Below are 10,639 nucleotides of genomic sequence, written 5' to 3' on the forward strand. Positions count from 1 at the left end.
TGTATGGAGTTTGCATGTTCTCCCTGTGTCTGTGTGGGTCCCCTCCGGATGCTCTGGTTTCCTCCCACAGATTTGCAGCTTAAGTGGATAGGCCTTGACAAATTGCCCTTTAGTGTCCCAAGATGTGTATGGGGATACAGCCTGAATGGGGATTGTTGTTAGTGCAGGCTTGATGAGACAAATGGCCTCCTTTCGCACTGTAGGAATTCTTTGATTCTTCTAATCAAGTCTCCAACCTTTAATAGCTTTCGCCTACACCAGGGGTCTCCAAACTACGGCCTGCAGGCCACATCCAGGTTAGAGTTTGGAGACCCCTGGCCTACACAATAACAGTAAAAGCACTTCAAAAGTAGCACATTTATATTTTTAAGATTACACTTCAATGAGGCTCAATATAAATAGAACATTTATTATATGACTGAGGACAGAAGATTAGCAACATAAATAAGTATAGAATTTTCTCAACGGACAAATGCTTTGCAGGAATGGAATAAAGTTATGGCATTGAAATGGAACCTTTGCACTTCAGTCAGTGTATTAACTGTCAATTGAGCCGCTCCCCTTTTTCCGGCTGAGTGGGAAAGTGGACTTGCTCTGAGGTTGTGTCATCTTACTGGCCAGATGGACAAATGGCTCGATCAGAGTCTTGCGCTCTGCCACGGAAACTTCCCACAGCTTAACCTTCTCTGACTTTGCCCAGTGTTGAACAGCATCATGATCCATTCGTCGGCTCTCCTGGAGGTCACACTTGTTGCCCAGAATTACAATCGTCACCTACAGAAAGACCCAGGGAGAGAGAGCCTTTAATGCCAACACACATTCAAAGCTTTCGAAACACTTGAACGTTGGCGCAAGTGTTGTTGATTTTGAGAAAAACTTAAAAGCAAAGACAGGGTAATATTATTTCAGGATGAAAGTCATGGAGCAAAGTGATTCGGGAGCTTTCTGGATGATTCCGCTGATAAATGCACTGCCGTGTGTGGAACCGAGCCAGGGAGACCAGAGATTTAATCGTTGATTTGTGCCAAGTTAGCTCCCTCAGTCCCATTCCCCAGCTCCAGCCCATAGCCCGCCAGGTTTCTTCCCTCAGGTGGCCATCCAATTCACCAACTCCACCTTTACTTTGGGATAATATTGGCACAGTAAGAGGCACGATGGGCCAAGTGGCCGCCTCAACTACTGGAGTATTCTATGATACATCTACAGATTATAGAGCCTGGCGCAGAATATTTCACCTTGGTAAGCTAAGTGGCAGGTTGAATTTTGTGAACATAGTGGACTTACTCTGGGCATGGCTCAGCTGACTGGCTCTCAAGGTGTATGAATTATTGGCAGGAAAACTACACACAACCTCATTAAAATGTCAGGCATAGGGTCTATGTGGCACAGAGACGCAATGGCATACTTTACCGCTACTGGCTGCAAGAGTCCTGAGTGATATGGAATGAAGGGCACCTTTTGGGCTGAAGACACAGCACACAAACTGTCTGCAATGGGCAGTCTCACTGGATGTTTACTTCATTTCTTTTTGAGACCAAGGAACAGGAAGTTTAACTATGCTGGGCAGAGTCCATGATAATTGTACATGGTCTGTGGAAGAGATGTGCTTGGGGGACTAACAGTGGGCAGCACAGTGGCTAGCACAGTTGCCTCACAGCGCCAAGGAGCCAGGTTCAATTCTGGCCTCAGGTGACTGTCTATGTGGAGTTTGCATGTTCTCCCTGTGTCTGCTTGGGTTTCCTCCCACAGTACAAACATATGCAGATTAGATTGACCAGCTATGTTAAATTGCGCCTAAATGTCAGGGTAGAGACGTGGGGTTACAGGAACAGGGCCTGAGTGGGATTGTTGTCAGTGCAGGCTTGATTGATCCAATGGCCTCTTTCTGCACTGTTAGGGATTCTGTGATTCTACATTGCCTTTTTCCATCTCGTATCTCACATTCATATCTGAATAGTTTGTGTGTGGAATGCCTGTTGGTACATTTGGGCTATTTTTCTGGGACTGGAATGTGCTTGATACTGACAAAAGTGGTAGAGCTCTCCCATTCTTCTGTACCAACATCCCTCATTGAAAAAAAGGAATGTCACCAATACAGTATTTTCCAACAATTTACAGTTGAAGTGCAGTTCTTTATTCAACAGACTGGCTTGGGTCACTGTCTGTTTGGAATTTGCACATTCTCCTCATTTCTGCATGGGTTTCCTCCGAGTGCTCCGGTTTCCTCCACAGTCCAAAGATATGCGGGTTAGGTTGATTGGGCATGCTAAAATTGCCCCTTGGTGTCCTGAGATGCGTAGGTTAGAGGGATTAGTGGGTAAAATATGTAGGGATATGGGGGTAGGGCCTGGGTGGGATTATGATCGGTGCACACACGATGGGCTGAAGGGCCTCTTTCTGTACTGTAGGGTTTCTACGATTTCTATGTTCAGACAGCATAAAGTGTTATTGAAAACCATTTAACAAAGGGAAATACCCAAATTATTTTAGCCGAGGACAAAGGAATGTGGAAATGTTTTGATCGTAGGGCCACAAAACAATGTCTATCACAGTACCTCCTTCTTATCGCGGGACCTGTCGATTTCCTTCTTGAGGGCTTCAACTCGTTTGAAGGATTCCCGGCTGTCTATGCTGTATACCAACACAAACCCATCAGCAAAGGAGTAGTAGTGCTTGGGAAGCTCAACGCCTTCCCTTAAGCCTCTTGTGTCATAAAAGCGCACCTGCTCCCGGACACCACGGTCTGTCTCTATAGAGCCAACATAGATATCTTCCAGGGTTTCATTTGTCTCGGAACCTTTTGGGGAAAATAAAAAGATGATCAGGGCATGTTTATAAAATTCGTAGAGAACTTGACAGGATACTACTGAGAGGCCTTTTCCCTTGGCTGAAAAGTCTCAACATTGAGAATCTCAGAGTGAGGATTTGAGCATTTGAGATAAGGAGGAATTTCTTCACTCATGGGATTGTGAATCTCTGGAATACTCTACTGCGGGGAGCTGCAAATGCTTAATTATTGAGTATGTATGCAAGGCCAAAATTAATAAGGATTTTGAACGTTAAGGAAATCAAATTACTGATATGGGATAGGACAGGAAAAGTGAAGTTAAGGTAGATTGGCTGTGACCTTAATGAGTGGCAAAGTAAACTTGAGAGTTTTCTTGGAAGGTTGTTGCATAAGGTTAAATCTCACGGAATCCAGGGTGAGGTATCTAAATGGATACAAAATTGGCTTCTTGACAAAAGCCGGCGGTGGTTGTAGAGGGTTGTTTTTCAAACTGGAGACCTGTGACCAGGGGTGTGCTTCAGGGATCAGTGCTGGGTCCACTGTTATTTGTCATTTATATTAATGATTTGGATGAGAATGTAGAAGGCATGGTTAGTAAGTTTGCAGACACCAAGATTGATGGCATCGTAGTCAGTGAAGAAAGTTATCTCCAATTGCAACAGGATTTTGACCAATTGGGCCAGTGGGCTGACAAATGGCAGACGGAGTTTAATTTAGACAAATGCAAGGTGATGCATTTTGGTAAAATGAACCAGGGCAGGACTTACTGAGTTAATGGTAGGGCATAGGGGAGAGTTACAGAACAAAGAGATCTAGAGGTACATGTTCATAGCTCCTTGAAAGTGGAGTCACAAGTGGACAGAGTAGTGAAGAAGGCATTCCGCATGCTTGGTTTCATTGATCAGAGCACTGAATACAGGAGTTGGGAGTTCTGATCACCCTATTATAGAAAGGATATTATTAAACTAGAAAGCGTGCAGAAAAGTCTACTAGGACGTTATGGGGACTTGATGGTTTGAGTTATAAGGAGAGGCTGGATAGACTTGGACTTTTTTCTCTGCAGTGTAGGAGGCTGAGGGGTGATCTTATAGAGGTCTATAAAATAATGAGGGGCATAGATCAGCTAGACAGTCAATATCTTTTCCCAAAGGTAGGGGAGTCTAAAACTAGCAGGCATAGGTTTAAGATGAGAGGAGAGAGACACAAAAGTGTCCAAAGGGGCAATTTTTTCACAGAGGGTGGTGAGTGTCTGGAACAAGCTGCCAGAGGTAGTAGTAGAGGCGGGTACAATTTTGTCTTTTAAAAAGCATTTAGACAGTTACATGAGTAAAATGGGTGTAGAGGGATATGGGCCAAATGCAGGCAATTGGTATTAACTTAGGTGTTTAAAACAAAGGTATCATGGACAAGTAGGGCCGAAGGGCCTGTTTCCATACTGTAAACCTCTATGACTCTAGTCAACTCTTGCTCTCATTTCTTATGTTCTTGTGTGTCATGCACCAGACTAATAAAACCAATGTTGTATTACTGCTTTTCTTCAATGTCCCAGATGTTAAAATATAGTTTGTAAAATAAAAGAACTTCTACAGCATCATAAACAATGTTAGGACTTTCCGAAATGCTTCATGGGCAAATAAATATTTTTGAACTTGTATTCATTATTGTAAGCAGGCAAACACAACAGCCAATGTGCACATGGCAAAGTCCAACAAATAGCAATAAGATAACACAAGAACACAGAAATAGGAGCTTACAATCTGAAGGATCTGCACCACCGTTGAGTGCAATCATGGCTGATCTTGGGCTTCGACTTCAAAACCAAGCAAGGTGACACGGTGCTTAGCACTGATGCTTCATAGCGCCAGGGACAAGGTTCGATTCCCAGCTTGGGTCACTGGCTGTGTGGAGTCTGCATGTTCTCCCAACGTCTGTGCGGGTTTCCTCCCACATTCCAAAAGACATGCTGGTTAGGTTCATTGGCCATGCTAAATTCTTCCTCAGTGTACCCGAACAGGCGCCAGAGTGTGGCAACCATGGAATTTTCACAGGAACTTCATTGCAGTGTTAATGTAAGCCTACTTGTGACACTAATGAATAAACTTAAACTTACATCGGATCTTAACATTTCAGGGTATGCCAACACACCATGAAATAAATCTTTCCCTATACACATTCTAGTGAAAGGCACAGGAAGGTTGTAAATACAACAGGATTTTTTTTCGTTCTGCACTCACCAACAACATGGTTTCCATACAGAAGCTGTTCCAAAATGGCAGTTTTTCCAACTGATGCCATGCCACAAACCACTACCTTACAACTCTTCCCCATCTTACTGTTCTGGAACTGTCAACACAAGTAAGGAGAAGTAGGTAATGTACAACACAAAAGAAGTGAAAATATTTAATAATGCTCAGCACAAAGCATATGAAGAACTTCAATAACTAGAATCAGATTTAAAACAGTTGCATCTTCAGTATTCTGGGCTTGCAAGTGGCATAATCGAATTCACACAGCACAAAGATTGCAGGAATAATGTGGCAATGTCATCAACACCACTTACTGAAGAACAGTGCGTTTGATAATATTGTTACAGTGGTTAGAAATGTGCTGCCCAAAAGGGTGGCAGAAGTAGATTCAACAGTAACTTTCAGAAGAGAATTAGAAATACACTTGGAAAGGAAAATCTTTCAGTGTTGTGCATTAAGGGAACAGGGAAATGGGACTAATTGCATAAGCAAAATATGCTTTCTTGTGTTGTTCGATTCCAAATGTTCAAGAAATAGGGGGAAAACATCCTAAATGCTGGAAATCTTTATGGAACCTTGATTATCTGCACTCTTCATTATCCACCAACTGGCTGAGTTGGTTTAGTTTTGCGCAAACTGTCAAAATTCAGCTCATATTTTAGTTAATTTTTCAGAGTTTCAGCATCAGTAATTCTTATCTTATTGGTCAGTAATTTTTGGGAGGATTTACTTTACACACATTTCCGAATTTTGGCTTGGAGTTGGGCAGGATTTGATGTGCCAGCAATTGAATACCTTGCTTTAATAGTTTTATAGAGAAACTTGAGTCTTCTCTGAACATACTGGGAATTTGATAGGCAAACTCAAGTCATCAGATTTCAAGAAATACCTGTCAGATTAAGTGCAGTGAGGTGGTGAGGATGGAACAAGGGTGGCTGGTGACTGATTATCCACAAAGTTCCATCCAACAATGTCCGTTATTTGTGCTGAGCGAAGGGAAGGCCCCCGCCAACATGCTAGATGATTGAGGTATAAAAATAACTGTTACAAATGCTGATACTCATTAACATGGTCAATCTGTCCTCACCACGATTGTGTGTGTATTACAGTTCATTTAGGAAGTCTGAGTTGTTGTGCCAACATGCACATTGACAGACATGTTGTAGGCTGGAGCTATGAATAGTGATGGTGAAGGTTCCAACATTCTTTCCATCACATGGCTGACTGGAAATCTCTCCTGCTCCTGCTGCCTGCCTTTGGCACATGTTGGAAGGATTTTGCAGGTTGATAATCAAACTGTTTGACCATCTTATGGAGCCACCTTTCATGGCCATCAAATCCTGGTGTGAAACTCAAACCCTGAGCTTCCAACTCAGAAGCAGGGCTGTTGCCCACATGCAACAAGATCTCCTCAACCACCTGATTACAATAAATTAGTCACATCCCAATCAATTATACAGAAAAAAACGTCAGTTGCCTTTTGTTCACTATTCATGCATTCAGTTTGCTATTCATTTTTATATATTTATATTTTTACATCCTGTTTTGTGCCCCCCCTTCAGCATCAAGTCATAAAAACAAAAAAAAAGAAGCAGGAATAGGCCATTCGGCCCTTCAAACCAGTTCCACCATTCATTGTGATCATGGCTAATCATCAAAGTCAATATCCTTATCCTGTCTCCTTCCCATATTCCTTGATCCCATTAGCTCCAAGAGCTATCTAATTTGTTCTCGAAATCCGACAATGCTTTGGCCTCAACTACTTTCTGTGGTTTGTGAATTCCACAGATTCACCACTCTCTGGGTGAAGAAATTTCTCGTCACCTCAGTCCTAAAAGATTTGCCCCTTGTCCTCAAACAATGACGCCTAGTTCTGGATACACCACCATCAGGAACATTCTTTCAGAATCCACCCTGTCTAACCCTGTTGGAATTTCATAAGTTTCTATGAGATAAAGTCTTGGTCTGCTCAGCCTCCCTGTCCCAAATCCTCCTTTTTCCTCGGAGTAAAACCAAGGGCAAAAACTGAGACACACTCAGCTGCTCTGCCCCCATCAAACCTAAATCAACCCATCTTTCTCTCTTCCTCCAAGCTTGGCCTGAAAGCCAAGGCTGATAAAATGAACACTGAGCAAATTGAAAACAGCAACCGAGGAAAAATGAATGTACAAACCTAACAGAAATGCGTAAATAAAGAGAAGACAAGAGATAGAATACAACAGGCAAAAGCACAGAGTACGAGTGATAAATCAATAAAGTCAGATGTTGGAAAAATGAGAAAGACTAACAATCAGGGATTTTATTTTGCATTAGTGACATCAACCGAGGGACAAATATCGACCAGGGCAGTAGGGAGAATTCCCCTGCCACTGGAAACTACATATCCACCTGAGAAAGGAAGACAGGGCCTTCCAGATCGAGCATTGCATCTCTTAGGGTGGCACAGTGATTAGCACTGCTGCCTCACATAACCAATGACCCAAGTTCGATTCCTGGCTTGGGTCACTGGCTGTGTGGAGTCTGCACGTTCTTCTCATGTCTCTGTGGGTTTCCTCCGGTTTCCTCCCACAGTCCAAAAGATGTGCTGGTTAGGTGCATTGGCCATGCTGAATACTCCCTCGGTGTACCCGAACCGGGCGTTGGAGTGTGGCGACTAGGGGATTTTCACAGTGGCTTAATTGCGGCGTTAACGTAAGCCTACTTGTGACACTAATAAATAAGCTTTAAACTTTAGAAAGACAGCATCTCTGACCATGTAGCAGTCTTCCTCTACACCCTAGCTATGGCTGTAACACTACATTCCGCATCCTCTCCCTCTCCTCTACGAACAGTAATCTTTGTATAGAACACAAGAAATAATACTTTGCACTGTATTCTAGTACATGTGACAATAATAAATCAAATCAAAATCGTTCCCCTGGTACTGCACTGGGAGCACAGTAAAAAGTCTGACAACACCAGGTTTTAGTCCAACCTATTTATTTGATAATATACTCACAAGCTTTCGGGGTTAGTCCCTTCGTCAGGTGAATGGAGAGTTCTGGCCTCAGACAGAGCATATAAAGCACAGACAGTTTAGAGATTACTGATTAGAATGCGAATCCTTACACCTAACCTGCTGTTCAAGACCTGAAGTGGCTGATAATGTGAGTGGAAGGAGCACTGATCACAGTTTAAAGAGATGTGTATTGTCTCCAGACAGTACAGTAAGTGAGGTTTTGCAAACCCAGGCAAGTCACGGGGGTTACAGATAGTGCGACATGAACCCAAGATCCCTGTTGAGACCGTCCTCATGTGTGCGGAACTTGGCTATCAGTCTCTGTTCAGCGACTCTGCGCTGTCGTGTGTCGTGAAGGCCGCCTTGGAGAATGCTTACCCGAAGGTCAGAGGCTGAATGCCCGTGACCACTGAAGTGTTCGCCAACAGGAAGGGAACAGTCTTGCCTGGTGACTGTCGAGCGATGTTCATTCATCCGTTGTAGCGTCTGCATGGTCTCCCCAATGTACCATGCTTCGGGACATCCTTTCTTGCAACGTATCAGGTAGACAATGTTGGCCGAGTTGCAAGAGTATTTACCATGTACCTGGTGGATGGTGTTCTCACGTGTGATGATGGTATCCATGTCGATGATCCGGCATGTCTTGCAGAGGTTGCTGTGGCAGGGTTGTGTGGTATTGTGGTCACTGTTCTCCTGAAGGCTGGGTAGTTTGCTGCGAACAATGGTCTGTTTGAGGTTGTGTGGTTGTCTGAAAGCAAGAAGTGGGGGTGTGGGGATAGCCCTGGCGAGATGTTCGTCTTCATCAATGATATGTTGAAGACTCCGGAGAAGATGTCGTAGCTTCTCCGCTCCGGGGAAGTACTGGACGACGAAGGGTACTCTGTCCACTGTGTCCTGTGTTTGCCTTCTGAGGAGATCAGTGCGGTTTTTCGCTGTGGCGCATCGGAACTGCCGATCTATGAGTCGAGCACCATATGCACTATCTGTAACCCCCGTGACTTGCCTGGGTTTGCAAAACCTCACTTACTGTACTGTTTGGAGACAATACACATCTCTTTAAACTGTGATCAGTGCTCCTTCCACTCACATTATCAGCCACTTCAGGTCTTGAACAGCAGGTTAGGTGTAAGGATTCGCATTCTAATCAGTAATCTCTAAACTGTCTGTGCTTTATATGCTCTGTCTGAGGCCAGAACTCTCCATTCACCTGACGAAGGGACTAACCCCGAAAGCTTGTGAGTATATTATCAAATAAATAGGTTGGACTAAAACCTGGTGTTGTCAGACTTTTTACTGTGTTTACACCAGTCCAACGCCGGCATACCCACATCATGACTGCACTGGGAGAACAGCCTGGATTCTTGCGCTCAAGTCTCTGGAGGGGGACTTGAACACATACAGCTTTCTGACCCAGAGGCAAGACCCATTGAGCCACAACTGAAAATAATAAAAACTAAATAAAAGGCTTTATGAAAATTGGAGAAAGACACTCTCAGGATGATCTGTGAACAAACAAAGCACTGAACAGACAGGTCAATAATTCCTACCCTGTGAGGTTCCAATCTCTTCCTGATTTACAAATAATAAATAGAGAGTAAGGAATGAAGAATACTTAGGCTGATTCCGATTAAGGGATTCCAGTAAACAGGCTGCTCTCCCCTCACTCACAAACCTGGCCTTCTGCTGTCAAACAAACAACAAGATCGCGCGGGACAGACTTTAACCCTGCCCCAGCCCCACGCTCAGCTCCACACACAGCGCCCTCACCAGGCCCGGAGGAGAACTCGCCACCCTTTCACTTCAGTGAAGACTTGATCTTCTATTGATATGCATGAATCACTTTGGACGTTATTTAGATCCAACATTTTTTTGTTGTTGCCAATACCTCACCAATTGCATTGTTTCTTCCCCAGAAAGACAGACTTGCATTTACATAGCACCTTTCACAACATTTGTCCCAAATTTGAAGCCAATTGAGTACTTGGCCACTTTGTTGTAAAGTAGGAGATGCAGCAGCCAATTTGTGCACAGTAAGTTCCCAGAGACAACAATGAGCTAATGAGTGTATAATCCGTGTTTGAGGTGTTCGTAGAACTCCTACCGTTCAGAAGGAGGCTATTCAGCCCATCGAATCTGCTCCGACTCCACTGAAAAAGCATCTTACCCAGGCCCACTCTCTGCACTTGCCCCGTAACCCCACGCATTTTCCCCTTTAATCTCGCTAACCTGCATATCTTTGAACACCAAGGAACAATTTGGCATGGCCTATCCACCTAATCTGCTCATTTTTGGATTGTGGGAAGAAGCCAGTGCATCTGGAGGAAACCCATGCAGATATGGGAAGAACATGCAAACTCCAGTTAGACCCAAGTCCGGGATCGAACCCATGTTCCTGGTGCTATGAGGCAGCAGCACTACCACTGTGACACTGTGCCTTTGTGTTGATTGAGGGATAAATATTGGATGGAATACCAGAGGTAACTATCCTGGTTGCCTTCAGGATAGTACCTCAGAGAACGCAGACATGGTCTTAATTTAACATCTCATCCATCAGTGCAGCATTCAGTACCGTGCTGAAATGCCAGTTTTGATTTTTACAATTAAGTC

General features: G+C 43.8%; 1 protein-coding gene across 3 annotated transcripts; it reads right to left on the reverse strand.

The window, feature by feature from the left end:
• Positions 1-383: 383 nt before the first annotated feature.
• nkiras2 (NFKB inhibitor interacting Ras-like 2) lies at positions 384-9,722 on the reverse strand. 3 transcript variants are annotated; one of them, XM_080213434.1, is made up of 4 exons: positions 9,645-9,722; positions 5,023-5,131; positions 2,556-2,797; positions 384-774 (listed from the first exon to the last, which is right to left on the reverse strand). In XM_080213434.1, exons 2-4 carry the CDS (start codon positions 5,114-5,116, stop codon positions 538-540), a joined length of 573 nt encoding a protein of 190 aa, XP_080069560.1. In that variant the 5' UTR covers positions 5,117-5,131; positions 9,645-9,722; the 3' UTR covers positions 384-537. The 3 variants fall into 3 exon arrangements, with proteins under 3 accessions (XP_080069560.1, XP_080069558.1, XP_080069559.1); XM_080213432.1 differs by having other exon boundaries at positions 9,580-9,712; XM_080213433.1 differs by lacking the exon at positions 9,645-9,722 and having other exon boundaries at positions 5,023-7,959.
• Positions 9,723-10,639: the final 917 nt, after the last annotated feature.

The sequence above is a fragment of the Carcharhinus amblyrhynchos genome, chromosome 27, assembly GCF_965287045.1.
Source record: "Carcharhinus amblyrhynchos chromosome 27, sCarAmb.v2.hapA, whole genome shotgun sequence".
NCBI lineage: Eukaryota > Metazoa > Chordata > Chondrichthyes > Carcharhiniformes > Carcharhinidae > Carcharhinus > Carcharhinus amblyrhynchos.